Source organism: Clytia hemisphaerica, unplaced genomic scaffold, assembly GCF_902728285.1.
Source record: "Clytia hemisphaerica strain Z4C2 unplaced genomic scaffold, Clytia hemisphaerica genome assembly, whole genome shotgun sequence".
NCBI lineage: Eukaryota > Metazoa > Cnidaria > Hydrozoa > Leptothecata > Clytiidae > Clytia > Clytia hemisphaerica.
This window is the reverse complement of record NW_027104370.1, coordinates 956,368-983,858: the sequence shown is the minus strand read 5'-3', so window position 1 is coordinate 983,858 and position 27,491 is coordinate 956,368. Positions and strand designations below refer to the sequence as shown.

Genomic DNA, 27,491 nt, shown 5'->3' with positions numbered 1-27,491 from the left:
TTAAAATTGTAAAAATTGTCAGGTCTTCGGAATGGGCAACTAGCAAGTGCATGACTCTAACTGTCTGTAAATATTTCAATAGAAAAGCAAGTCCTCCTCGTATAAGGTAACTTTCTAATCCGTGAAAACGTTTGTTACTTAATCTACAACTTTTTACAACTCTATAAAAAAACCAGTATTTAAAACCACGTTCAAAAAAGTCTATCAAAATCACCTCTCTCAAGCCAATTTTGTACTTTACGTGTGTAACTCTAGTACAACGTTTTTTAGATTTCTTTTTGCCAAGTCTTTATCGCACTTTCAGGTCGAACAAAGCAAGAAAAAAATTAATATAATGCTAATATTACGCGTTTTTGTTGTAAAAGCAAGTAATTTGTGAATACTTCTTCGCGCGTTTGTAACCTAAGTACATCCCAAGATATCTTTTCCTATCCTCCTCTATCTCTTGTCGCTGAAAGCTAACTTTTCTTTTATTACTTTGCAAGTTTCTCGATTTCATATGTTAAAAGGTTTGGCTTGGAGTTAAAGTGTTATATAGTTTTAGTCGAAGCTTGTTTATATCCTAGTCTCCCGCCCACTAGTGAATGAGAAATTTTGTTTATGTCTCAAAAACGCGAAGCAATCTTGGAAAGCCATACGCCTTGTATCGGCCTGGAATGCTTAAACGAACTCTAGGTATGATGGTATTAAAAATATAGTATGAAGCGATAAAGTTATAAGATAGCTTTCTAGACTAGGCTGAAATTTTATCCCCCACCCCCACTCCCATCAGAGTTTAAGATATCTTAAACTGAGCTTCCGAGCTTTATTCAGCCAAGTGGATTTTTTGATTTCCGCAGAGGACGAGGATTTTTTCCCAAAACAAGTTTTTCTTCAAAGCTTGTTTTAAAAAAATGGTTGTACTTTTTCAAAGATTAAACAATGCTCTTGAGAGAAAAGGGATAACATCAAAGTAATACCTCTTTGGAAAGAAAATTTGGGTGTATCGAAGTAACTTTTGCCAACATATTCCAGATAATCAGAGGTCATCAAACATACATAAATGGCTTAAGAAAGAAAAGCTTTTAAAGAAAAACTGAAATGGTAGGGTACTCACTTTCTTTCTGTATTTTTCTCTTAAAATGTTTGTCAAATCATAAGAATAAACCCCCTGGAAGTTTAAGTGACTGTAATCAAATTTTCGAGTGAAATAGAGTAAGCTAACAGGAGGTCATACTCTCTCATTAATATTTTACATGATTAGAGGTCTTAAAATTGAATGTAAACTAATTATCCAGTATTGTGTCGTACAACGCTCACCAATTTCTTTATAAGAACTGTTTAAAATGTCCTGTCATATTCATAAACGTTTTTATAAGAACAAACTTTATAAGAATATTTAAGGCCTCTATGGCTAAAATATTTAGAACAAGTTTTATAAAGACTTTGTGGACCCAGAAAGACCCTTTCTCTTAAGGAAATGGACAAATAATAATAAAATGTTGAAAATAAGAACATGTTTAGAACATTTTTAAGCTTAAAAAGCTAGAACATCCGAAGACTAAAAAAAAGTTGTACATCGTAACTTTGACTCTATTAAGGTTGATGGACACAAAGTTCCAACCTGGAAATACCAGGTAGAGTAAACTAGCATTGTAAATAACGCAGGTGTGACACACGTTCAGGTTCAGCTTTAATATGCTTATAAAAACAATGTACTATTAGGCTGTCATTTTAAAAGGTTATTTTAAAGCTAATATTTTTACCAATGGTTCCAATCTCATTGATTTCCTGTACTCTCATAAGTGACAAATCGATATGACTTTTTTCCCCTAAAGTCACTGAATTAGGATTACCTTCTTTGGTTGACTCACAACTTTAAAGTTAGAGTTAAAAATATTTGTCAGAAAATCTCAGTAAAACCATCTTGAGGTTAAACAGTTTTTAAAGATAATCAATAGATCTTATTTTTTCTTTGAATATTTCCTATAGATATTACTTCTTCTTTTATCAAGATTTTACTGACTCTTTAAAATTTTCACTCTTTCCCTCTATCCTCCCATCCTCCAGAGCATTTTAACTTAACGATTTCTAGTTATCAAAGAACATTTTACAATCCCGAGGCAAGTCCATATAAAACTCTCGCATGAATCAGTCTATAAGTACCTTATTTTGGGGTATTTAGTGATACAATTATTCCCCCGGCAATTTGACTCCCTCCTCAACAAAAATGAAAGATTTTCTCACAGGGAAAAATACCAATTCTGTAAGGAAGCTTTTAGCCCAGCGATCAAACACTGGTGAATTTTAGCAGGGTCATTGCATATCTTTTGAATCGTAGATTTTTTCAGAATGCATAAGAGCGATTCCATTGCCTAAATATCGATCAATCAATTTGTAATTATTGTTCAGAATCATCCATATGGAAATAAAAATGATCATCTGTCACTTTACTAAACAGATACACGATATTCTCAGTACATTGATTTTATTTATTATTGCAACCATTAAAACCGGCAACGCTTATCATCTTAACCATGAAGTCTCAGTTCCAAAAGTTGCTCTGAAAAAAACAACAATCTCCTGCGTCCACAAGCTACAACACATCCATTTTATTATCAATAATAGTTTCTAGAGAATCGACAGTTGAAAACAACAAAGTCTAAGGCAACTACAGACAAATTCCCCACAAAATAAACCACCTACTGGGTCAAGAATGTTAATGGTAATGGGTTTATTTAAGTATTTGAATCTTTAAAAAAAAAGTCAAACACAAAAAGGTGATACATACAAAATCTTTTAAATCGTGTAGGATACCTGCTACCTCTGATTGCATTCCTGCTGATGTTTTTATGTTTAAATGTTAATAGAAATTTGTTGGTGACTGACAAATCTTATACCTATTTTACTTTTTAGCGCTGAATACAGATAACTTTTTTCGTAGTTCTAGTTGTTTAAGCATTACATCACGAACAGCACTGCGTCTTTTATTTTTTAGTGTTACTCTAAGATAGAACTAACTTCTAGTATACTGTAGTCAGCCTCCGGGGTGATCGATTTCTAAAAGACGGAATATGCCGCTCAAGCCCTTAGAGTGCAGCTCTTAGGCATTGAAAAGGTACCCTTACAGTGCATTTTACCGAACGTTTCTAACCCTTACAGCGTAGTTTCTTGCATTTCATATTTTGCTGAAGCCACCCAAAAATGAGCCTGATATGTCGACACAATTCGCAAAACAAATCGGAATGAGAGAAAACTATAAAGATAAATCAGATTTTTACTTTCAGACTTGCAATTCAGCAGTCCCCAAACACACCCTTACAATTTATCCAGCTAAAAAAAAGACCCTTGTAGTGAACCATTCTATCAAAAGTACACCATTACAGTGCATTTCGAGGGTCCAATAACCTACCCTTAACCTACCCATGCTGTTGGACCATATGAATGCCCCAAACCCCGAAAACAGCTTTTACAAAACTTAATAATTGTCAGGTTAAAAAATGTCTCATTAGGTCATTGTTAGAGGTTTCATTCTTCTGGCTCTGGAGACGGAAAGGCGTAGACATTGGCTAAAAATAGGACAAAATCAATGAATAGCTTAATATTTAGATAATCTAAAAGTTCCATGGGAACGACTATACAGTTTATACAGCAAGATATATACTATTTTACGTCATCAAAATTATCACCCAAGACCCCCTAATGTTGCAAGCCGGATAGATATCAACTAGTAAAGCTTCAGTGATAATCACCTTGTGATAAACAGTACTATATTCTCTTAAAAGTGACTTTGTTTTGTTGATGTTTTAAGGAATCCTACTAAATCCAGTGGATTTAATTAAGTCCGATTTCACTAATGATGTCTAAGAAATGCTAATTTCTATTAGGAAAATTTTTAGCACTTTCTGCTCCTAGTGTACTATTGAAATAGACAAATAGCTTGATATCTTTTTAGTAGAACAATTTCATGGAGCACAACGATACGTCAAAAAACAAAAATAAGGACCGTTTAAAACGTTTAAAAATGAACCTGAGCCTGACAAAAAATTCATTAAAGGGTCAAGGTAGTAAAAAAACCCTATTGGCCTAAAAATAAGAACAAGATAATACTTTGAGGCTCAAAAGTCAAAATAAGTAAGAACAACAGGCCATCAACAGAAATGCTTCGGAAATGTTGGACGTGAAAGTCCGTCAATTTCGAATTTGACGGTAGTGAAAACCCGACGATTTCAGGTCTACATACATTGCGAACTTGCCGAAATCTACTGGTTATAAAAAAGTGTCGATAAAATTAAATCGATATTTCAAGGTACTGTTTTAACACCCCTGTCTCAGTGCTCCTTGGAATTTTTCCCTACTGTTCAATTCCCCAAAATTCCCCATTTAATGGGGATACAAATTCTATTGATCTCAGCCCAATAATCATGGCTTTTAGAGTGCAATTCATCCACTGAATAGCAAATAGCGATGGAAGAAATTCATTTCCCAGTGGTGTTGAAACTGTTGGGTATTTTTTGGGACGAAATTTCGGAAATGTCTATTTTTTTCCGATTTTTGCGGAACCTCCATTAAGCGATCATAAATGCCGAATACTCGACGATATCTGTATCTGTATTCAAAAGGATTTGTTTTTTTTTGGACCTACCCGGAGGTCCTATAAATTAACTGATGTTCGTCCGTTCGTCCGTTCGTTAGTTACCAGCTTTTCTCAAGATTGGCTCATATGTTTTTTCTGATTTTTGGCACAATGATGCAAAATGGTAATGCCCAAAATGTGACGCCGGAAAAACCGGTTTTTTGGCATTTTCTCGAGATTTCATCATTAGTTTTTTCAGATTTTTTGCACAAAGATGCGTATTAGCAATGCCCAAACATGGCAGAGTCCGATTTTTGAGAAAAATTCTTTTCCAGCCGAAAATACCGGAAATATGCCGGAAATCGCCGTTTTTGCAGATTTTCATCGGACTTTTTCCTTATAATTGGTTGTTTTTTCACACAAAAACATTGTTAATAGCAATGTCCACGATCAAGCATGGTTCAATTGTCAATAAAACTGATTTTTGAAGCCGGAACTTTCTAAAAATCGCCGGAACAGCCGATTTTCGCCGGAAAAACGGTATTTCTCGAATTTCTCGAGCTGTACTTTAAATTTTTAAAAAGTGACGGAGCCCAATTTTCGAAAAACATTTTTTTCCGGCCGAAAATGCCGGAAATATGCCGGAAAAACCGGTTTTTTACATTTTCTCGAATTTTCATCAAAAGTTTTTTCTGATTTTTTGCAGTAAGATGCGTATTCGCAATGCTCAAAACATGGCTGAGTTCGATTTTTGAGAAATTTTTTTTTTTTGGTTGAAAATGCCGGAAATCGCCGTTTTTGCAGATTTTCATTAGATTTTTTCCTTGTATTTCTATGTTTTTCACACAAAAACATTATTGATAACAATGCTCACCATCAAACATGATTCAATTGTCAATAAAACTGACTTTTGCGACCAGAACTTTCTATTTATTTTTCCCCTACAACCCTTCCCTCTCCCCCCATCAACAATCAATGATGATTTCATCATCAGGTAGGTCCATTCAGCATCTAGCTTGTTTCATTGTAGTTTTGTATGCTAGACAGCGTGGTTATTTCTTTTTGGAAAAAACTTCATTGACTTTCTTTGAATATCAATTTGAGGTGCCTGGTTGGAACAAATTGAGTATGCTTGATTTTCAATGTTATCAACTGGGATGTCACATCTTTTCAACGTCCTGTTCTTTTTAAAGGGGAGGTCTCTACAAAATCTGGGCCCGCCTTATCAAAAGTACGATACATTATGGCGATGAAAAAACTGATACCTTTGATATCAACAATACCTCATTCTAAAGCCTCGTAAAATATACAATAGTGGCGGCCGTCTCACAAGAAGAGCAAACTGTGTTGAAAGTAAAAATAGTCTTTTAAGTAACTGTGTCGCTTAACCCTTACACTAAGTTTTACCCTGTTCATTGTACATAGGCAGCACAGCATTGCTGTGTATTTTAGGTATTCAATTTTGCGGAAAAAGTGGGGCTAATTCCCTCGATTTTTCATAATCATCTAATTTCTATTTCCTGCTCAGGCTTTTTGTTTTTCGCTGTTATCGAAATGATATCGACATATTTCTTATTAATTCATCGAAGAGCAATTTTCACTAGTTGACTCTCGCTAATTCGAACTCGGACGGAGAATATTATTTGTTCGAATTACAGAGAGGTTCGAATTATAGAAAGTATATTAAAAAGGTTTCTCCTTGACCAGGACGAGGAATAAGTTCGAGTTATAGAAAGATTCGAATAACAGAACTTCGATTTAGCGAGAGGATAAAATTTTGACGAGAGAGAGTTTGACGATAATAAGATAATTTAAGAAAATGAAGAATATCATTTGAAAAACCACTGGCCTTTATATGTCCCTGGACCAAGCTATACTACTAGTATATCCACCATCTTTGATCGCAGTTTATTTGAAAGTTGGTACCTGCAAAGAAGTCATTGTAGTATTAAAACTTTGCCTAACGACAAACGACGCTACATCATTAGTTTACAAGCGAAACTGGATCTCCGTGGGTACCAATTTCAAAAAAAACCCGATAATAATATTTTGCTTGGCCGGTATTGAGTAACTTGGTCCAGTATTTTGCAAATATTGCAGAAGTCTACAAAGCTTTTGTCCAGCATTGTAATGAATGAATGAAATGAATGAAATTTGAAAAATATCACTTAATTTTCCCCAATTTAATTTCATATCCTATATAATGTATATCTGAAGTTGATAGGATCATGATACTCGACATGAAATTCTTTCACTGTTAAGCTGTTAATATATGTTTGGGAACGCCCCCATTAATCCACCTTATGTATCATTGAGGTTATAAAACGATATCATATAGTGTACAGATTTAAGGTCCTTTTTTTAAATGACAAGTATACTTCAATGTTTTAAATTCACATGTAGATCATTCCTCTAGGGAAGGAGATAGTACTTCGATTTGAGAAAAAACAATCGTATCTACCCTTAAAAAATATTGTCTCAAAATGGGGCTCAAGCAGTACTTGGAAAATAAGCCAAAGTGTCCTCCTCAATGCACAGTCACAATTTAGCTTTCTCTGAAATTTAACCTGTGAGGACGTTGGACTATCCATGATATGCTCCATTGCAATGTCTTCTGACCATTGCAATGTCTTCTGACATTACATCACGGACCCAAAAGCTGATTGGTTGTAAGTGACGTAAAATCAGTCAATACGTCACTTGCAACCAATCAGCTGTTGGGTTCGTGGAAGACATTGCAATGGTGCATATCATGAATAAGAATTTTATTACGCATGTCTCAATCATCATAGTACTTTCCATGTTATGTTATGACACTCTTTCATTGAATCCTTTCTATGTTTGTTAGATGTGATTTGATTGGTATAGCCTTCATCTAGATGCTATAATATTCATATACTATTATACTCGCGGTAGTCCACAAACCATAAAAACTGAAAACTCTTTGGTACAATTGGGGCAAAGGTCAAGTTTCTCTGTCTTTTACATCCTTATTAATAACAGAAATTAGCCTCGTTTAGAGCAAACCATGTCATATATTAATCATAAATTGAGTAAGCCCAAAGGCGAAAAAAGAAATTTCCTCGAGATAAGCGCCTCTTTAAATGTTTCTCCACTTAATGAGTCTAAATTACAAGCAATAGCTTTCCCCATTACCTAATGAGTGATCTAGATGGTTTGAAAAAGATAAAGTGAATGATTAATATATAATTTGCACATCATAGAGGTCTAAGCAGGTTGATGTAAACATATTTTATAATTTAAAAAATTCTTCTAAGTTTTCGCCATCAGGATAAAGATCTATTACTGGTCTCAACGTTGTATAAAATTTCATGAGGTTGATGACCCGGGGGGGGGGTACTTAGGCAAATGGAGGGCACGGTATGTTCCACCCTTAAGGGTACCTTTTTTGGACTTCCAAAGTCCCGCTAAGGGTCGGAAAAATAGGAAAGTTACAACTTTTTACCCCCTGAAAGATCGAAATTTGGTCAAATTTGTCCCGCTAAGGATCGTAAAATTCCCAAAATTTTCCTTTGTTTTCTCCTTTTTAGTCTCGGTAAGGGTTAAAAGTTCAAAAGTCGGGCGGCACCCCCCTGTCAGCTCGCAACCCTAGTACCCCCCCCCCGGGTTTGATGACGGCAGGTTATGAAGGTTCCATATTACATATCCTTTAATGATGATCTCGTTAAAATCTGTATGTGTGAAACCTATACTCCTTAATTAAAAACAAGACGATATATTTATAATGGCTAAGTCGGCATCTCTACCTTATCAGATGAAAACTATGTTAATACCATTAGGGCTTAAAAAAATTGTAAAAAAAAATCCGTAAAAAGTTTAAGGATCAGATAAATTGATCCTCCATTATTTGTTATGGATCCCTATGGCTCATCATAATTAATCGAGATTTGCAAAATTTAACTTGTTTTGTAAACAGTGAATTTTTACTTGTTTTAAATTAAGAACAATGTAAGGCTTAGGGCACTCTAAAACACCTGATATTTTAGGAAAATGGACGAAAATAGTCACAAAATGGGGAAAACAAAAACATTGAAAGGACATTTCTAGGCTGAAACTCAAAAAGTTAAGAGCATCCGAAGGCTTCAGAAATTTTGGATAAAAAAAAAAACGTGTAAAATTATAATCTTTAGCAATTCGTATTACAAGCAATGGACTAGGCCCTATAGCTAGCATCTAAGCGATTTTAAAACAAAATATCGTTAGCTATAGTTTCCGTAAATTACTTTGAATTCCGGAGCGAAAATCTGCAAATCCTAGAGAACAGGAATTTCAATAAGCTTATTTAGATTTTTAGTAGACTTATCTTTCGCATTTCACTGTTACCGAAATGAATGTTAATTTGATCATCGAAGACCTCAAATATCTTTATATTTCCAGGGTCATTCAATATATGTCTGCTCAAGGATTAACGTGATGGAATGGCAAAATGAATAAAGGTCCGCCATCAGGCTAGTGATATGGCTCATAGATTTCAAGACTACGCGGTATTTCAATTTTAAATTTTAATAAATCTAAGATACTGGTGACCTGTTTTATGGTATTTGCTGACAAAAATGTAAAAAATGCACGCAAAATAACTTGTTCTCCAACTGCAAATCTTAGATTCAGACTTCAAGATTCCTCAAATACTCAAAACAAAATAATGCATATTCGCTAAGAAATTACGTGTTCTGAGTTGTTTCAGTCGAAAAGTATATGAGTAGTTAATACTGTGTAGCTTGCCTGGGATCAAATCTTATATCCGGTTAATTTACCAGATTTTACTGATTTACGATATGGCTTTGATACTACATTCTTTGTAAAGCGAAACGGAAATACTGCAAAATTACCGAACAAGTAATTGCCTTATAACATAGTAATTGCATGTTTAAAAAAAGGGAGTTGATTTAAACAACAAACTAAGGATAAAAAGTCATGCATTGACAAAGAGAGAGAGAGAAAGATAAAAATGGCGCGCGATTGACTTTTTTCTTTAATTCCAATCCAATATTGTGATTTGCGTGAATTCGGTGGACTATGACAAGCTTAAGAAGAAGTCTGAACGATAGCTTATACTGGAGACAACAAATCTCCATGTATGGTTCAACAAAATAGATCAATCCTTAACGCCAATTTGATTAGTGGTTGACTCGTCTGAGCTAAACACCATTGGTTGAATTTGAACGTAAAACCCCTGCTGATGGAGTGTCTTTGGAAGGCATTTTTTATTTAGCTTAAGGAATAAATTCAAGGTCATGGCTCTCCTCCTTTGAATATATTATGTTATGTAATTCTTGAAATTTTCTGACTCATTCGGCTAAATTATAAACCATGCTCATGATCTGAGCGAAGGAGAGTCAGTCTGAAGTCAAATATCCATTACCTAACTTTTGAACATGCATATTCGTATGTGTTTCTTATGATCTTTAGCTTGTTTAAAGCCATAAATTGCTCGATTGAGTATGGTGAACATGGTAAAATAGCCAGTACATAATAAAGTAAAAAACGGGAAGAATACTTCTATTTTCGGAAAAACATTGATGTGTTAAACCCATAACCCAGAAATAACGAAGAAACTTTACTTCCCAAAGTACTTGAAAGAAAACCTCCTCAAGGAGGAGTGTAAATCTAGTCTGGTAGATGAAACCTTGGTGAATATCTCAGTAAACACTCCTGCATAGAGCTTTGAATGAGCATACCTGCATCAGAAAAAGGCGACGGATTATACAGTTTTGTTAAATTGATGTTAATGAAGTTACAATACGACGATGCTTTGGACCTATTTATGAATTCCTTTATGATCGAATGTGTCATTTCCGTTTAAGATACAAAAAAACTATCTACCTTCTTCATAACTTCGTTGACAAATGCTTGAGAAATGCGCCTTTAACTTATCTTTTTTTTTCTTGCAATCAAGGCTGTGTTAGAAGTAGGTTCGTCCCAATTTCTCCTTCACTCCTCAAACAAATCTAAGAGAACTTCTGATCATAAAAGCCCTGGAGTTTTTCTTTACTTTCAAGCTGATGTATGCAAACCTACAGATATCACACTGCTTTACGCATTAGGCATTAGATAGGCTAACTAACAACTTACCAATTTCCCGTGGAAGTGTGTCTAGCTTTGAAGTCAACTAGTCGGCCAAGTTGTTTTCTGTCTTATTTTTGAACGTTCGAATTTCAAAACATTCGAATCACGCTGTTAACAACCAGAATTGAATGCAAGATTTTGGACTAGTCAGCTCTAAAACTGGACACGCTTCATTATAAACGGGAAGCCCGATCCAGTCAATAGTTAGAGATCAGCGATGAAACTTAAAAATGCGATTTCATTGAGATACCATTATATTTAAAATTTCTTCACTTTCCTACCTGACATTAAACCAAAACACAATTATCCAAAGCCATAAAAAAGTTAACGAGCCAAATATGAATACCATGTAAGAAACAAAGTCAAGCAAATCCATTCAAAATATTCGCGTCCAAAACAACCTATTTTACGGCGACACATAAAGCTTTCACTTGTAATAGCAAAGCAAAATGAACAACATTAAGTGTATGAAAATCTGAGTGCCATTTCAAAATAATTACCATCCAATTAAATTCTACTTATGTAAAATGAAAACATCAACCTCAGGCAAATTATTAACTGCACTTGCAGCGCATCAGAATAAAGTAATCCATTTTTCAGGATTTAGACATAGCTGTGCAGAACGAGAAAGAGTAGTTTCAGATAGTGACCATTAATAAATAGATTGTTCTTTTGAATGGGTGGTTTCAAACTATGACCATAATTGCGATCAGAAATCTCAACTAAGTAGATTTCACAGTTCGGTTTCAATTTTAAATGCTATTACTATAAACTACATAGTTAAACAATGAAATTTATAATTTCAAATTCAAGAGGAATAGTAAAGTTGTAGATATAACTTTTATATGGTCATCATAATATTCGATTTATATTCATCAAGTCCCTTCAATTAAAAGTTGTGCAAAATGAACGGGAAAATAAATGATACCCCAACCTCGAGTCAACTCAAATTCAACCAAAATTTGTATTTACAGTAACAAAGACAACAGACAAAAATCAGAAAATACAGTAGACGAAGCATCCAAAATCTCTTTTTCTTTCGAGTTAATCTTAATCAATGAAATATTTCTTTACACCAGAAATACTGATATCCATTTAGACAAATGGCTACTCTTTCTTCTCTGTAATCTTGTGCTAACTCTCGCTCTATTTCTTGATATATTTTGTTTGTTTTCTCTGAGCATGCTTACTACCGCCCCAGCGTAAAGGGAGAGCATTCGGCTACGATGCGCATATAGTCGTTGGTTCAATCAAAGACTTGTCCGGGGGTAAACTTGCTCTGTTTTGGGGTAACTAATGCTTAGACCTGCTATCCGGGGGTCAAAAGTCACAATGTCAGGGGGTGAATTTCCAAAATTTGTTATATCTTTCACCCTCTACATTCAAATGTTTTTCTGGAAAAGCCCAAATGATCAAGGGGAAGGGGAGTGTAATCCAGAGAAAAAGTATTGAAAAAATGTGGTTGGGCCAAGGCCCAACTAGCCGCAACCCTAGATTTTCTTTTGCCGGTCATTCCCAAAAATACAATAATCCGTATAATTTTACTCCGCAGTGTTGAAAAGATAATTGTTATGTTTCAAAAAAAATTGAAATATAGATGAAAAATCAATACTGATATAAATACAAATATGACAATTTAAAAGGGGTTGCGACGCTCCAGAACCCGCACGTTCCTTCTCACTGGTTTTTAATGTCAATATTAAGACTCTCAACTCCTCTTATTGTATTCTCCATCAAATCTCTCATCCAACGAGAGATCAAGGTCCTCTTAACTACTTTTTCAAGTTGAAATATCGTATTTTGAAGTTTTTCAGGAATTTAGTGAAGTCACTGTGAGAAGAATACTAATCTTTATCCCTAACAAAAGTGAATATGGTTAATTCGCAAATTTCGAAACTTTTTGCTTCAAAGGGTAGGGTAGCCCATTGAGTTTAAAGCCCGAAGGGCTAGAGTAGAATCTCTAACCTTTCTCAGGCAAGAAAAAGTGAAGCCTTTAAAAATGCGCCCTATTTTTGACGACAGATTGAATTCCTTTGTTTACGATTGATATTTTTTTCAAAATTTAGTGGTAAATTTTAGTTTCAATCTGTCATTTGTGTAAAAACCAGGCGAGCCGCTCAAGGCCGCGCAACTTTGGTAGGATTTGTTGGCTTCAAATCCTACCAAAGAGATTGACTTCTAGCCTTCGGCTTCTACTTCATTGGGGTAGCCCATATCCCAAGGGTCTGAAATGTCAAAAAATCTAATGTAGTTATCCACGAAACATTGAATTTTCAAAATTGTTAAGCCAGGGATTCGAGTAGATCGTGCGGACATTTGACCAAAGGAGACACAATTTTTTATGCTTCCATATTACACGCAAACCAGTATTGCAACTTTCCCGTTTGTAGACGGAAATCCGGTCTAATTGAGTTTTAAAACTTGTATTTCTGTTCCAATAAAATGCCTTGAAATCAAACATTTCGTTAAATTCAACTTCACTACTAGGCATAGTTGAAACACTGGTGTACATTCTTGTTGCAAAGACGTTTTTTTAGACAAAAAGGCAGGACACTTTTCAGAGATCTTCCGAAGTTTAAACCTTTTTAGTGTTTATGATTAGCTGAGGAACCAAACTTAGCTTCATTTCGTAATTTCATGGATATCATAATCTTCACAATACTGTCTTGTCCGCTTGTGAAATCTACAGACCCGAATCACAGATCCATTTGTGGTCATCATCCAGTTACAAGGGTACAAACATTCTGGTATTCTAATGGTCAGTAAATTAGATCTTTGTCTTGACATTGGAAAATTTAGTGTTGAAATTTGATTACAGATTTCTTTATATTTTTGGTGGTCACAATGTCGGGCGATAACGAAACAAAATTCCTTCTGGTGATGTTTGTCTTGGAAACCGTGGACACATTTGTGAGCAATGTTCAAATATCTTTCGTCATAGTTTGTGGGTGCGGCTTCTTTTTTCTTGTGGAAATCCTTCCATAGCACGTTCAAGGATAATCCGACCATATTATGTTTGTTTTTTGATTCTGTAGCCAATTGGCGTTGAATGAAACCAGTTGTTTTCATTGGATTCTTAATCTTCCACGGATTTATTGGACCCAAATAACGTCCATTTTGTATCGATAGATCTGGCTTTATTTTTATCCTCAAAGTATTGGCTGTGGCAATTTTAGTTTCGTAAAATATCAAGAAATAAACACATATTAAGTTTCCTTGAAGCTGCATCATAAGCGAATATTAATAAAACTCGTAACAAATCTGTTGATTACTTTTGTTTTCCAGTATAGCTCATCCAGTTTTCTTAACACTGAGGAATAAATAATGTGTGACTTTTCACCATTCAATTCATGTTAAAGATGGATTTCCTAACTTTGTCCATTTCTATCCGAAAATGAAAATTGTTTTGTAACTGTTGTGGTGCAACACCTACTTCATGTGACCTAAGTTCATTCTGCGATAACCAGTTATATGCAATCAAACTTACATATAAACGTGGAATATCCAAACTTTGTCACAGACTTTTTAAAAGAAGTTATTGTTTTGTCCAAGTTCGTTATTTAATTTTGGCATAAACTAACTTTTGCAAATAGCACCGTAAAATTGACTCTTTTGAGTGCTTTTGAGTGTTGGTGCCATTAGAAGTTTTACAAATTTTCTATTTTATCGAGAACTTTTGGCGCGCACAAATTTTCACGAATTGTCCTAGAATGAATTTTGAAAGACGTTTTTTTTTCGCGAAAAGGGCTAAAATTCGCGAAAATCGTCAAAGTCTCTGCTCGTGAAAATCTTTTGGCCTTTTATGTTTCACTTAATGATTAATTTTTCAATTATGCTGAAACTGACCTTGATGAGGTCGTTCAAAAATTGGTAGAAAACTTGATGTATGATGTGATGATGATGTGAAATTTAATAATTCTCTTCAATTCTTTAATGAAAGTGAAATAAACCAGCTGCGCTGGAAGCTCCGGCTTAAGAGATTAAAAGATGTGAAAGATGAGTTTGTTGAGTTAGAACGTTGCTCACAAACTACTCATCAGAACAAATCAGAAAGCAAAGTAATAATTCTATTGCAGAGCGAGTATGAGAAATAATCTTAAGGAATATAAAAAAACAGCTGAAAGTTTAGCTCTTCTAAGTGATTACACATGCACTTTCTTGCCTAAAGAACCCCCCCCCCCACTCATCCTCGACTAAAAAGTTCAAAATTGGAGCTAAACATTTAGGAGTTAATATCTTCAAGTTCTTATAAATTTATTTTTTTCTAAACTTGCCAATAGTGAAGCCATGGTGTGCCGTTAATTTGATTGTCCAGATAAAATTTTGGGGAGAAAAATAGCCTAATTACGATAATTACTCTTGTCTCCCGAATAGACGGGGGGGGGGGTCCGAATAAGCAGGGGGGTAGGAAAATTTTCTAAATTCTAATAAGCGGGGATGGAATAAGAGGGGGGGGGGTAATTCGAAGACAGAATTTTTTTAACTGATATCAATTTCAACAACAAAAAAAGAAACTTTAATAAATGAACAAGTAAAATAAGAACCAATACTATTACTAACAAAAAGGAAAATTTTAACAAGTTTAAGGTCTATCTACACTGTAATAAAATATTAAATTATTCGAATTTAATTAGCAGGGGGGTCTTAATAAGAGCGGGGGGGGGACGGATTTTTTTTCATTTAACAATTAGCGGGGGGGACGTCTATTCGGGAGACAAGAGTAGAGGCCACGGCTTTTAGCTAAGCATTATTTTTTCTGTTGGGATAATTTTTGGAGGAGAGTAGGATAAACCAAATAAAATGGTACAATAGTGTGTATGTAATAAATAGTGTTATATTTGGAAAAAACCTGTTTCGGGTTTGAAAAATCTTCAAAAGGAACGGTCGCGCCAGCCAATGAAATTACGGTACGACAAAGTCCAAAAAATATCATTTTCAGTTATAACACTGTGAAAATTTCTCCGATCTTGTTGAAATTTACACAGGAATTGTGTTTTAGTTTCCTTTACTGAATTCTTATAGTGATATGTTTGTAAAAAATCTATGTCGGGTTTGAAAAACCAAAAGGAACAGTCGCCAGCCGCGATGAAATTACGACAAAGTCCAAAAACGATAATTTTCAGCCATAACACTGTGAAGATTGCTCCAATCTTGTTCAAATTTACACAGGAATTGTGTTTTAGTATCCTTTATTGAATTCTCATAGTGATATGTTTGTAAAAAATGTGTCGGGTTTGAAAAATCAAAAGGAACGGTCGCCAGTCAACAATGATGAATAGGTACAAAACAGGATCATTTTCAGCCATACACATAACACCATAAAAATTACTCAGATCGTTTTCAAATTTGCACTGTAATGTTGTAATTTTAGTATTCTCTTTTGAATTCCAATGGCTGTGTGTTTGAAAGTTTCATTTCCAAGTTACAGAGTTTTTACGTCTAGAAGAGAAGCACTCGATCAGCTGACGATTCATGGCCAAAATTTCTCCAAAGTCTTTCCACATTGTTAGAGAGCCAGTATGCATCAAACTTCTCATAAATCATGTCCAAAACATCATGAATAATGATGAAAATGATCAATTTTTCACTGAGATTTGCTCATTCGCTACACAGTTAGCTAGCCCACTTTCGGCAGCCATCTTTTTCTAAATACTTTCGGCGAATCAAACCACAATATTATCGGAATCCAGATAATCCGTTTTTATTAAATCGGAATAGATCATCGGATTAGATAAACAAACTGGGAAAATTCCCTTGTGACAATTATTCACAGCTTATCAGATTTTGGACCTACCCCGGTGGAGGTCCTATAAATTAACCTCTGTTCGTCCGTCCGTCCGTTCGTTCGTTCGTTCGTTCGTTCGTTCGTTCGTTCGTTCGTTCGTTCGTTCGTTCGTTCGTTCGTTCGTTCGTTCGTTCGTTCGTTCGTCGTTCGTTCGTTCGTTCGTTCGTTCGTTCGTTCGTTCGTTCGTTCGTTCGTTCGTTCGTTCGTTCGTTCGTTCGTTCGTTCGTTCGTTCGTTCGTTCGTTCGTTCGTTCGTTCGTTCGTTCGTTCGTTCGTTCGTTCGTTCGTTCGTTCGTTCGTTCGTTCGTTCGTTCGTTCGTTCGTTCGTTCGTTCGTTCGTTCGTTCGTTCGTTCGTTCGTTCGTTCGTTCGTTCGTTCGTTCGTTCGTTCGTTCGTTCGTTCGTTCGTTCGTTCGTTCGTTCGTTCGTTCGTTCTTTCGTTCGTTCGTCGTTCGTTCGTTCGTTCGTTCGTTCGTTCGTTCGTTCGTTCGTTCGTTCGTTCGTTCGTTCGTTCGTTCGTTCGTTCGTTCGTTCGTTCGTTCGTTCGTTCGTTCGTTCGTTCGTTCGTTCGTTCGTTCGTTCGTTCGTTCGTTCGTTCGTTCGTTCGTTCGTTCGTTCGTTCGTTCGTTCGTTCGTTCGTTCGTTCGTTCGTTCGTTCGTTCGTTCGTTCGTTCGTTCGTTCGTTCGTTCGTTCGTTCGTTCGTTCGTTCGTTCGTTCGTTCGTTCGTTCGTTCGTTCGTTCGTTCGTTCGTTCGTTCGTTCGTTCGTTTTCGTTCGTTCGTTCGTTCGTTCGTTCGTTCGTTTCGTTCGTTCGTTCGTTCGTTCGTTCGTTCGTTCGTTCGTTCGTTCGTTCGTTCGTTCGTTCGTTCGTTCGTTCGTTCGTTCGTTCGTTCGTTCGTTCGTCGTTCGTTCGTTCGTTCGTTCGTTCGTTCGTTCGTTCGTTCGTTCGTTCGTTCGTTCGTTCGTTCGTTCGTTCGTTCGTTCGTTACCAACTTTTCTCGAGATTGGCTCATTAGCTTTTTCAGATTTTTTTCACAAAGATGTGTAACTATAAACCCTCGAATGTGACGGAGCCCGATTTTCGAAAAAAAAAATTTGGGGGCAAATTTGGGCCAAAAAACGGCTAAAAAATGGGTTTTTTGGACTTTGTGAAAAATTAGATCATTAATTTTTTCTGATTTTTTGCACAAAGATGTGTAACTATAAACCCTCGAATGTGATGGAGCCCGATTTTCGAAAAAAAAAATTTTTTGGGCAAATTTGGGCCAAAAAACGGCTAAAAAATGGGTTTTTTGGACTTTGTGAAAAATTAGATCATTAATTTTTTCTGATTTTTTGCATGAAAGTAGGGTACCATCATAGGTAAAAGATGGCTCAAGCAGATTTTCGCAAAAAAATTTTTGTTGGCTCAAAAAACGCATGTTTATCTATAAGAATCACTATTAATAAGCATACATCAATGTTCATAGTCAAATTACTCATTTTTTTTATGAGATAGATGTTTTTTTTGCTCATGACGGCTTACTTTTGAAGAATATGTGTGTTTAGACAGGAAATTTTGGTTACTTGGCGTGTTTTTATGGAAAGACTGGCCAAATTCGATATTTATTTATAAGCACATTACCAATTACTTAGGTATTAGCTTTTCTCGAGATTGGCTCTTTCATTCTTTATGATTTTTTGCAAAAAGATGCATAACTATAAACCGTCGAATGTGACGGAGCCCGATTTTAGAAAAAAATGTTTTTGGGCAAATTTGGGCCAAAAAACGGCTAAAAAACGGGTTTTTTGGACTTTGTGAAAAATTGGATCATTAATTTTTTCTAATTTTTTGCATGAAAGTAGGGTACCATCATAGGTAAAAGTGGCTCAAGCAGATTTTCGCAAAAAAATTTTGTTGGCTCAAAAAACGCATGCTTATCTATAAGAATCACTATTAATAAGCATACATCAATGTTCTGAGTCAAATTACTCAATTTTTTTACGAGATAGATGTTTTTTTTGCTCACGAGGGCTTACTTTTGAAGAATATGTGTGTTTAGACAGGAAATTTTGGTTGCTTGGTGTGTTTTTATGGAAAAACTGGCCAAATTCGATATTTTTTTATAAGCACATTATCAATTACTTAGGTATTAGCTTTTCTCGAGATTGGCTCTTTCATTCTTTATGATTTTTTTGTTCAAAGATGCATAACTATAAACCCTCGAATGTGACGGAGCCCGATTTTCGAAAAAAAAATGTTTTTGGGCAAATTTGGGCCAAAAAACGGCTAAAAACCGGTTTTTTGGACTTTGTGAAAAATTGGATTTTTTGCACGAAAGTAAATAAAAGATGGCTCAATGAGGTTTTTGTAAAAGAAGAATTTTTCAGCTCAAAAAGCGCATCTTTATCTCTAAGAATCACTATCAATAAGCATACATTAATGTTATTATGAGTCAAAATTCCTCAATTTTTTGACGAGATGGATGTTTTTTTTGCTCACAAAGTCTTGAATATGAAAGAATACTTCAAGAGTATGTAATTTTGGTTTCTAAATGTTTTTTTTTATAAGAAACAAACGACTAATTTTAATAGATCTATTTGTGTTCTGAATGATTGTTTAATGGTCACGTCACATAGATATCAATTATATATGTGTTAAATGCACAACCAGGTAGGTCCATAAAAGTATCACTTGTTGTATTTGTTTTGAATAAAGCAAAACATTCAGTTTCAAAACATCCACACATAACCATAGCCTGGATATCCAGGCTGTAAAATATTTCACAGTCTAGTTTTTAATATTCTATGTTCTGGTTTACAGCCTAGTCTTCCTAGAGCGTATTGCCGTCTTAAATCAGAATGCAGTCCGCTTGCTTGCGCTCACATTGCAAAAGTCGTAAGGGCCGATCTACACGGCGTGGAGCAATTCTGAAATAAGATATGATAATCCTCCACCTGGCTAGTGAAGATACAGCTTTCTGTTACATGAAAACATGAAAAAGAAGAAAACAGACGCAAGCTCGTTTTCCAAGAAAACATGGTTGGTTATGGTGATACATGCCAACTTGTTTATGGACTTTAGGGTAACCTTTGAATGTTTTTTAAATGGTTTTCGATCTTAAGTCTGCTTTTTATTAATTTTTATTTTTCTGCCCTGGATTGTCTAGGAAAGTTTTGGAAACATGGGTTTGCACTTTCATTTTCTAAGGAGACCAAGCGCTATAATTTTAGAACTTTTGTATGTTGAGGTAAATTTTGTTTTTTCAAAAATTTTGAGCCTGGATATCCAGGCTAACACAATGAGGATGATTTCTTTTTAATTAGATTTAACTAAATTAATGAGTAGCGTGCAGTTAAGCATCAAAGAAAGATGAAAGAAGTATGTAGACTTAATAACCATAAACCCTGGTCGGAAAAGACCAGTTTGATCTTATTTTGATTTGCTCGGAGGTTTTTAGAACGAGTTCTTAAAAGTTTGGTAAGGAAATCCTTGAAATTATCTTTCCGTTTGTTTTGAGGATGTACTTGACAAACACTTGTTCATTTTCCTGACACAAAAACGTTATTTTAAAACGGAAGTAATTTTGCAAGATTTCTTTTGCTTCAAGAGGTTATTCAGACTTAGCCAGAAGTCACTAGCAGTTTTTAAATTCAGAAAGATTGTAATTAAAGGTTTTTTTATTTAAATAAGAGTGATATCGTTTGCTTATTCATCAATTTTAATTCACAATCTTTTTCACATTGGATTGACACGAATGTGGAGCAAGATTGATTAGAAAAAGGAAAAGAAAAGTATTTTTTCCTTATATCAGCATAATGTAACAATAATAATGAAATTCGGGAAGCCCATGCCTGGGAAATCGTCATTTTACCCCCCGAAATTTGGAAAAACCAGGCCTTGGAATTGGCCATTTTCCAGGCCTGTAGTTGTTTCACTTTTCCAGGGCAAACCCCAACCCCGAAAATGACCATTTCTAATCCCGAAAATGGCTACAAAAATTAAAAAAAGCTTAGGGTTAACGGGGTTAGGAGTATTAAGCTCTCTTTCGTTAATACTCATTCTTGACATTAAAGTTAAGTTGAATAAAGCTAAAAGCTAACCATTTTTAAACGCTTTTCGGGATTAAAATCCATCCATCATAGTGTTAAGTAAATAATCAAAGTGATTCACAAATTCAAACCCTACTTTAAACATAATAATATAGTACAATACTTTACTAGAATATAATCATACAGTTGACTCTCTCTAATTTGATCCTCAAGGGACTTAAAATGTCATTCGGATTAGAGAAAGATTCGAATAACAGAGAGCAATTTGTACGTCTTCCCAGCTGAGGGGACTTATACTTTGTTCGAATTACAAAAAAATATTGAATAATAGGGGTTCGAACTAGAGAGGGGGGTTTGTACTTTTACGGTGTGACGGGATTGGCCCTTTTTTAGTACGGTATTACGGGAAAACGGTATTTTAAAATCAGACGGTGACGGTATTTGGCCTTATTTTTTGTCATTATGCCGGTATTTGAACCTATACAAACCGGTGTGACGATGTTATTAATTTTTTCAATTTTTGGGATTCCGGGATTCAGCAAAACTTTTGACGGAAAAACGGTATTTCGAACCCCTACAAACGCCCCCCTAGAGAGAGTTCACAGTACTTGATTCTCAAGAACCAGATGATTTACCCGTGCTTTAGTTCCTGCAAAGGTGGACTATTCATTGTATTTGTTTTATCCATACAAATCAGTTACTGGACCTCATTTGGGTTGACTCACTAACCTGTCAAATAAGGGTTTTAGGGAGGACAGCATAGGGACAGCATCCTGTTATCATGGGATGTCATCTTTTACAAGATTTTCTGTGACATTTTGAAGGAGCAACTTTTGACATTTTAAATTATTTGTTTACTGAGAAAAACAACTCAATTTTCTCCCCAAGAACTCGATACAGTATTCTGCACGAGAACAAAATTTTTAGTTTTCATTTATTCACCGTTGATTTTACAGGCTTAGGAAAAGCTGTTTTCAAAATATTGGTGCATACCTTAAGGGAACTAATTTTCGCGGTCGAAAAAAAAACCGAAAAATCTTATTTCGCGCAGTTTTGTCCTATATTTTGGGCACATTTCTTTAATTTTCCTTTCCTATTTTTCAATTTTTCTGATGAAAAATGGGCAAATTCGTAATTCGCGGATTCTAAAATTAGTTCCCTAAAGGTGTTGAAGTTCTCAATACATCACAATATTTTGACTGACAAGAAGCCTGATAATGTTCTCAGAATTTGTCTTCATCTTAAACGGGAAATCTGCCGTTTTCAAAAAAACTTCGTTGAATATCCGACCAATCTTTCATAACAGATAATACACTCTCAACGCTTGCATCTGATTCACCAAATCCATTGTTTTCCAGAAAACCTCTTCACCGTAATAAAGTTCTCTCGATATTCGAATCTCAATGTGCTTCCAGTACTTAAACTCTCCATTGTTCGAAAAATCAATCACTTCTAAATTTAGTTCTCGCATGCTTTTACGAAATTGTTTACGCCTTTGATTACGAGGGGATAAAGTGGTCGTATCGTGGTTTTTCGATAAAGTATCGATATCTATTGACATTAAATCATGGTAAATTTCCACCAAACGATGTTTATTTGCAATCGATATTGAAGCTTCGTAAAGAGCATGTTCGACTAAATATTCAAAACATTTGAAATATTCAATGTTATAAACGTTCAAAAGTTTATACTCTAAATCTTCATACTGAAAAACAACATTAAAATGCTTTGTCGGTTGTAGCGATAGAGGATTGCCGTTCTTGTCTGCGAGTGTTGGCTCTTTAAATTTGTCTGTCATTATGCAAAAAACCTTTTTAAAACATTCAAGATCTTCAAATTATGATATTGAAAACAAACCAGCTCTCATCTAACTTGGATAATAATTTTGAGAAAACCAGAAATGAAATGAAACCAATTTTTCCATCGATTAGCTTTGCAAAGTTTTCAATCCCATGAGTTTCAATGACACAATAGGCACTTATTCCGACTTGTAAATAATGCGGTCATGGGTTCTTTTGAGATTGGCTTTGCTTCGAGTAGTATCACGTCGTAGTACCACTAGCCTCCTTCTTGTTCTAAAACACCCTCTTCTTGTAGACACCGCAAAAGATTTTCAATTATTAGCGTTAGCAAATATTATGTCAACCCTGTGTTAATCGATAATTGGTAAAAGGTTGTTGACAAACAATTTTCAATATCAAAATAGTATCTGCGGCTGTGTGCTTTATAGCTAAACAAAGCCTTAGAAATCATTGAGATTATCTCTTCATCTTTTGAGTGCTAACTGTTAGCCCCTTATTTTTTCATCGTTGTTAAGACCTCAGAGCTCGTTTCAAGTACAACCAAGTTAATCCTCCTAATGTATTTGCATGTTTACCTCACTAAACATAGTGTCTGTCTTTTTTTGTTTGGGTCTTTAAAGCTATGTTAGTCGTATGCTATGAATTGTGGAAAACCCCTCAAAACTGCTGCAACAGCACAACAGACATTCCTAGGAAGTCATTGGAATAGCACGAATTGAGTTTATTTAGTTTGAAACCCCTGTGTCACAAACCCACTGGGACCCCATCCCCGCTGGAAAATTTGGCAAAAATTGGGTCCCTGATGGGAAAATACCCTGGAATTTCAGCCCCATTGAAAAATTGACTTTGATTTCATCCCACTCAAAAATCGATGTCTAAGAATTGCACTCCAAAACCATCCCCAGTGAATTTTTTAACCTTGGAACAATAACTCGTGTGCGAGTTCAAGCTTAACTCTCTGTTTCTCATCTTATTTACTTATTCTCAGCCTGAGCAGTTCCTTAACAATTCCTTATTTTTAAGACCATTTTCAGCTTCGAGTTCCTTATAAACATGTTCCTTATATAAAAATGTGTATTATACTCTTCATATGGGTTACAGAACATTGAAAGGAAATGAAGAGTTTAATTTATATAACATTTCATTTAGTAAAACAAATACTAAGCTTGATTATATTTAAGATCTAGATAACTTTGAACATAATTAGATTCTGTAACAGTATTTTTCACGAACTGCTGGTAATGGTTTCGTTGATCTGGGAGAAGAAAGTCAATTCCATAATCCATAACTCCTGTAATTTGAACAGCTTCATCAAGTGTGTCTTTGTTGAGTGGTTTTCCTAAAATGTGAAATGTTAAACTGTGTTAAGGGATTTTAAAAAGTTATTGCCGATTTGATATGGGTGTATGGATTATTTCACAATAACTTTTCTCATATAAATTTTACAGTTAGGCCAAAAACCGCGAAAAAAAGTTTCTATAAAAGTTTGTACTCTTTTGTCCCTAATTGTAGGGGCAGGTAGGGGGGTCACTTTGTAATTTTTCTGATTTTTCACCCCCAATCTCACTTTATTATGACCCCCCCTCATTTTACGACTTTTTGACTTGATATTGCCTAAAAGTGCCAAAAACCTTCATTTTCCTAGGGAAAATCACTAAAATCACTCCAATATCACTTTATTGTCACCCCCCCCCCCCATTTTGTGGATTTTTTTCCCAGACCACCCATCCCCTCCGCTTATTAAACCCCCCTACAATTAGACACAAAAGAGTACCCTTAAAGGATACTAGAGAATATAATTTTTCTGAAAAGTGAATAAAAGCACATACCACATTGTTCCATCGAGTATTTGGCGGGAAAATCATACATATGGTTTGGTACTCCATCAGCCATGTATGTGTCTCTTTGGTGTCTTATTCTGTGGGGGTTCCAAATGAGATCTTTGAATTCGTCCAAATGTCTTTGAACCAAGGGAACCATAACAAATGCCAACATATCTCTAAAAAATGGAAAATTTATTCTTCTTGGTCTTATTGTTGTTTTATTTTGTTCTTCAGTTGGCTTTTTAGTTTTGACAACTGTTTTCGATTTGTTTTTAGCTTTTACTTTCAATTATTTAGCTTTTTTTATTTAAGTTCGACAAACGAGTAGATACAACATTTATTTTAAGGTCTATTTTTTTTAGTTACTCAGCTATTTTTTATTTTTTAGCTATTTTTATTATTTTTATTTCACTTTAACCCTATCTGCCCTGGGTTATTTGGGGTCTGGTGTTGCCCGGGGAGGGGCTTCCCGGAACCCCCAAACTCAAGACTGTTTTGGCATGAATTTGGTACATAGAGACTTTGTATACAAAGAAGTTTGCACATTTTTTTCCAAATTTTCCTTTATTTGGGTCATTTTCACATGCCAAAAAAATTGACCGGAATGGAGGAAAATACTAGGCTGTATTTTCAAAAAGACAGATCTTTGTAGAAATAAGCTTTTTTACTTCTGTTTTCTGTAGTTACTCATAAATGGGCAGTTATTAGTGGTTCAGATTTTATAGTAATTTAAAATTTTAAAAATATTTTTTTTAAATTTTGCATTTTGGGCGGTTATCGTTGAATCTGCAGCCACTCAGACTGTAATATTTGAATTTGTAGAGAAGTCAAGAAATTTGAAAAGAATTGGGCAAGCGGTTAAAATTCAAAGGAGAAAAAAACCAAGACCCCCCCCCCCCCCGGCAGATAGGGTTAACAAACAAGCAGATATTACATTTTGGCATATCTTTTTTAAGAGGTCAATTTTTTTAAAAGTGTATATTTCTATGTAGATTAAATTTACTTTAACAACTAACCTATCTTGTGCACAATGAGGGTCGTAGTGATTTTCGTCTTTAAGCCAGGAAAGACCAGCTTTGAAAAACTTCTCCAAACGATCATGGAGCTCTCTCCACCAACGTTCAATCTGTTATATCAAAATCATAGAAATCAGTTAGCAATTATTCCCTGAAAATTCCTTGTACTGGTGATATTGCATGGTGATATTTTACTTATGAAAAGTTTTGATCTTGTAAATAGTTTTTAAAAGAGAAAGATTTAGTGTGTTAAAAGAGAAAAAAACTTCAGATTATAAATAACATGCCTGATTAGATGTCGAAGGGCCAAATATAATTGATGATGTCGAGTCTTCTAAGTCACCATGTTCTTGTCTTAGATGACAGTGAATCTCGGCCATGGTCGTGGTCTCAGTTCCCTTATCAATTCTTAAATATTCTGGGACAATTTGATTTTCACGTAGAAATTCAGTATACCATCGGCCAATCACTTGTGGTTTTGAGTTCGTAACCCAGACTTTGAGAAACATTATCTTTCTACTCGCTGTGTCTATACAGCCATAAATTGCCAGGGGGAATGTCGAGTTTTGGTAACCCATTAATTTATCATGCCCGTCCAGCGAAAAAACCCAGTCTGGTCCTTTCGTCACAAAGTGTTTTCGCTTTTTTTTCTTTTTTAAGCAAGGCTGTCTGTCCTTCATCAGCTCTGGGTTTATTTCGTGCATCAACTCGTATACGTAATCACGCGGTATTTTTATATCGTATTTTTGTCGCAACTTGAGATGCATTGCACGATACCCAAGTAATTTTCCAGGTCCGTTCAGTTCTTGGCGTAGAATAGTTTCAACCTCTTCTACATTTAGACTGAAATCATTATAATAAATATCAAAGCCTCTAAGCCTTCTATCTAAAGTTCTCAAGCTCCAATTGTACATGGGGAAATCTCGTTCAACATAGTCCAAAATTTCACTTCGTTTCATATTTTGCTTGACATATTTCAGAAGGTCGGTTTTTAGATTACAGTCATCAAACCAATCGATTTCCATCTTCTCATTTTGCTACCAACGTCTTTTGAGTTTTGAGTGAAAAGAGAGACGATGTGCGCGCACACGTGAAATTATTTGTTTGTTATGCTACGATGGGAATTTCCCTTGTCAATAGGGAAAATCCATAGGTGGTTTCGGAGTATAGTAGTTTTGAGCAATTGCCAAAAAATCAAATTAATTTCATTTCAAAATTTTTTGAAAAAAAAATTAAAACAAAAACAAAAATAAAACAAAATCGACTTGAAATTAATTTCAAAATTAATTTGATTTAGATATGAATTCAATTTGTTTTTAATTTCAAAATGAATTTGATTTAGTTATGAATTCAATTTGTTTTTAATTCGAATTTCATTTCATTTTGATTTATATTTTCTTAAATAAAAAATAAATAAATAAAAACAGTAAAATATCGCATGGCAGCGCTCGGCCACCATAGTACTCTATTATAAAAAGGAATTTTTTTCGGTAAACAATCTCCCTATATTGTTAGAATATTGCAAATCAAGCTGACAATATATTGCGGACACCTTTTCAATATATTGCCGGCACTCAGCAATATATCATCAATATATTGCCCGACAATATATTGTGTAGTGTATGTAGCCCTTTAATTATAAGGCTTCTTTTTATGTTATGTGTTTTTTTTCTTTTCTTATTTTATCTTGCTAAGAAAAAATTATTTTCGCGCGCTAAATAATCCCGAAATCCTGTTTCCCGAAAGTAATCCGAAATCGGAATTAAAAATGAAAGTCTTAACGACGACGACGACCAGCGGGAAAAAAATCGTCGAACCGATTTGAAGAGTCACCGGGGCTGACTAATAACTACAAAGTACTTTAAAAACACTCACATTTTAAGTCATCTCAGGCAAGACTATATGATTCCTTAAAAACATCAAGTATAGAAAAAAAATGGGGAAGATTTCGTCACATGTGAGGTTTGGGTGCATTCCAAACCATCTTTTTTTACTTCTGTCATAAAAAATGATTGTTTTTATTATGTATATGTATAGACACATGAATAACCTCCCACAAAGACCGGCAGTATTCATGTCTGTTATTTTTAAGGCTAGTCCAATTTTTTGGCATCCATTTAGGATGGAGCACCCAATAGCCGGGAAGTTAGTCACACCCACAAGATTTTTCGTATCTTCTTTTCCTTATTGGCTCCATTCACTGGTGAGATTATCTATCTAAAGCTTTCCGTAATAAATATCAATTCGTCAAATGTATCATGAATTTGCACTAAAATGTTTTACTTCGCTCAAATCTATCCAAAACTGTCCGATGTGTTTCAAAGTCACGTCTACCACGATAATAGACCTTATCGGAGTTTTTGATTTTTCTAAAACAGCGATGCATTGTGGGA

At 35.0% G+C, this 27,491-nt stretch overlaps 1 protein-coding gene and 1 long non-coding RNA gene across 2 annotated transcripts in view; one reads left to right on the top strand and one right to left on the bottom strand.

Moving 5' to 3' along the window:
- LOC136818495 (uncharacterized) overlaps nt 1–9,122 on the top strand; it is a 57,910-nt gene extending 48,788 nt beyond the window's left edge. The window contains exon 4 of the long non-coding RNA XR_010848244.1: nt 8,954–9,122. This is a non-coding gene — a long non-coding RNA (uncharacterized lncRNA). The remainder of the gene's footprint in view (nt 1–8,953) is intronic.
- A 14,272-nt stretch (nt 9,123–23,394) lies between these two features.
- Nucleotides 23,395–26,123, bottom strand: LOC136818484 (uncharacterized). The gene is made up of 3 exons (XM_067074818.1): nt 25,099–26,123; nt 24,089–24,258; nt 23,395–23,598 (listed from the first exon to the last, which is right to left on the bottom strand). The coding sequence occupies exon 1, from the start codon at nt 26,121–26,123 to the stop codon at nt 25,371–25,373; it is 753 nt and encodes a 250-aa protein (XP_066930919.1). The 3' UTR covers nt 23,395–23,598; nt 24,089–24,258; nt 25,099–25,370.
- Between the last annotated feature and the right edge of the window lie 1,368 nt (nt 26,124–27,491).

Excerpts from the sequence above, each read along its gene's own strand:
- LOC136818484 (XM_067074818.1), bottom strand. The coding sequence starts at position 26,123 with ATGGAAATCGATTGGTTTGATGACTGTAATCTAAAAACCGACCTTCTG.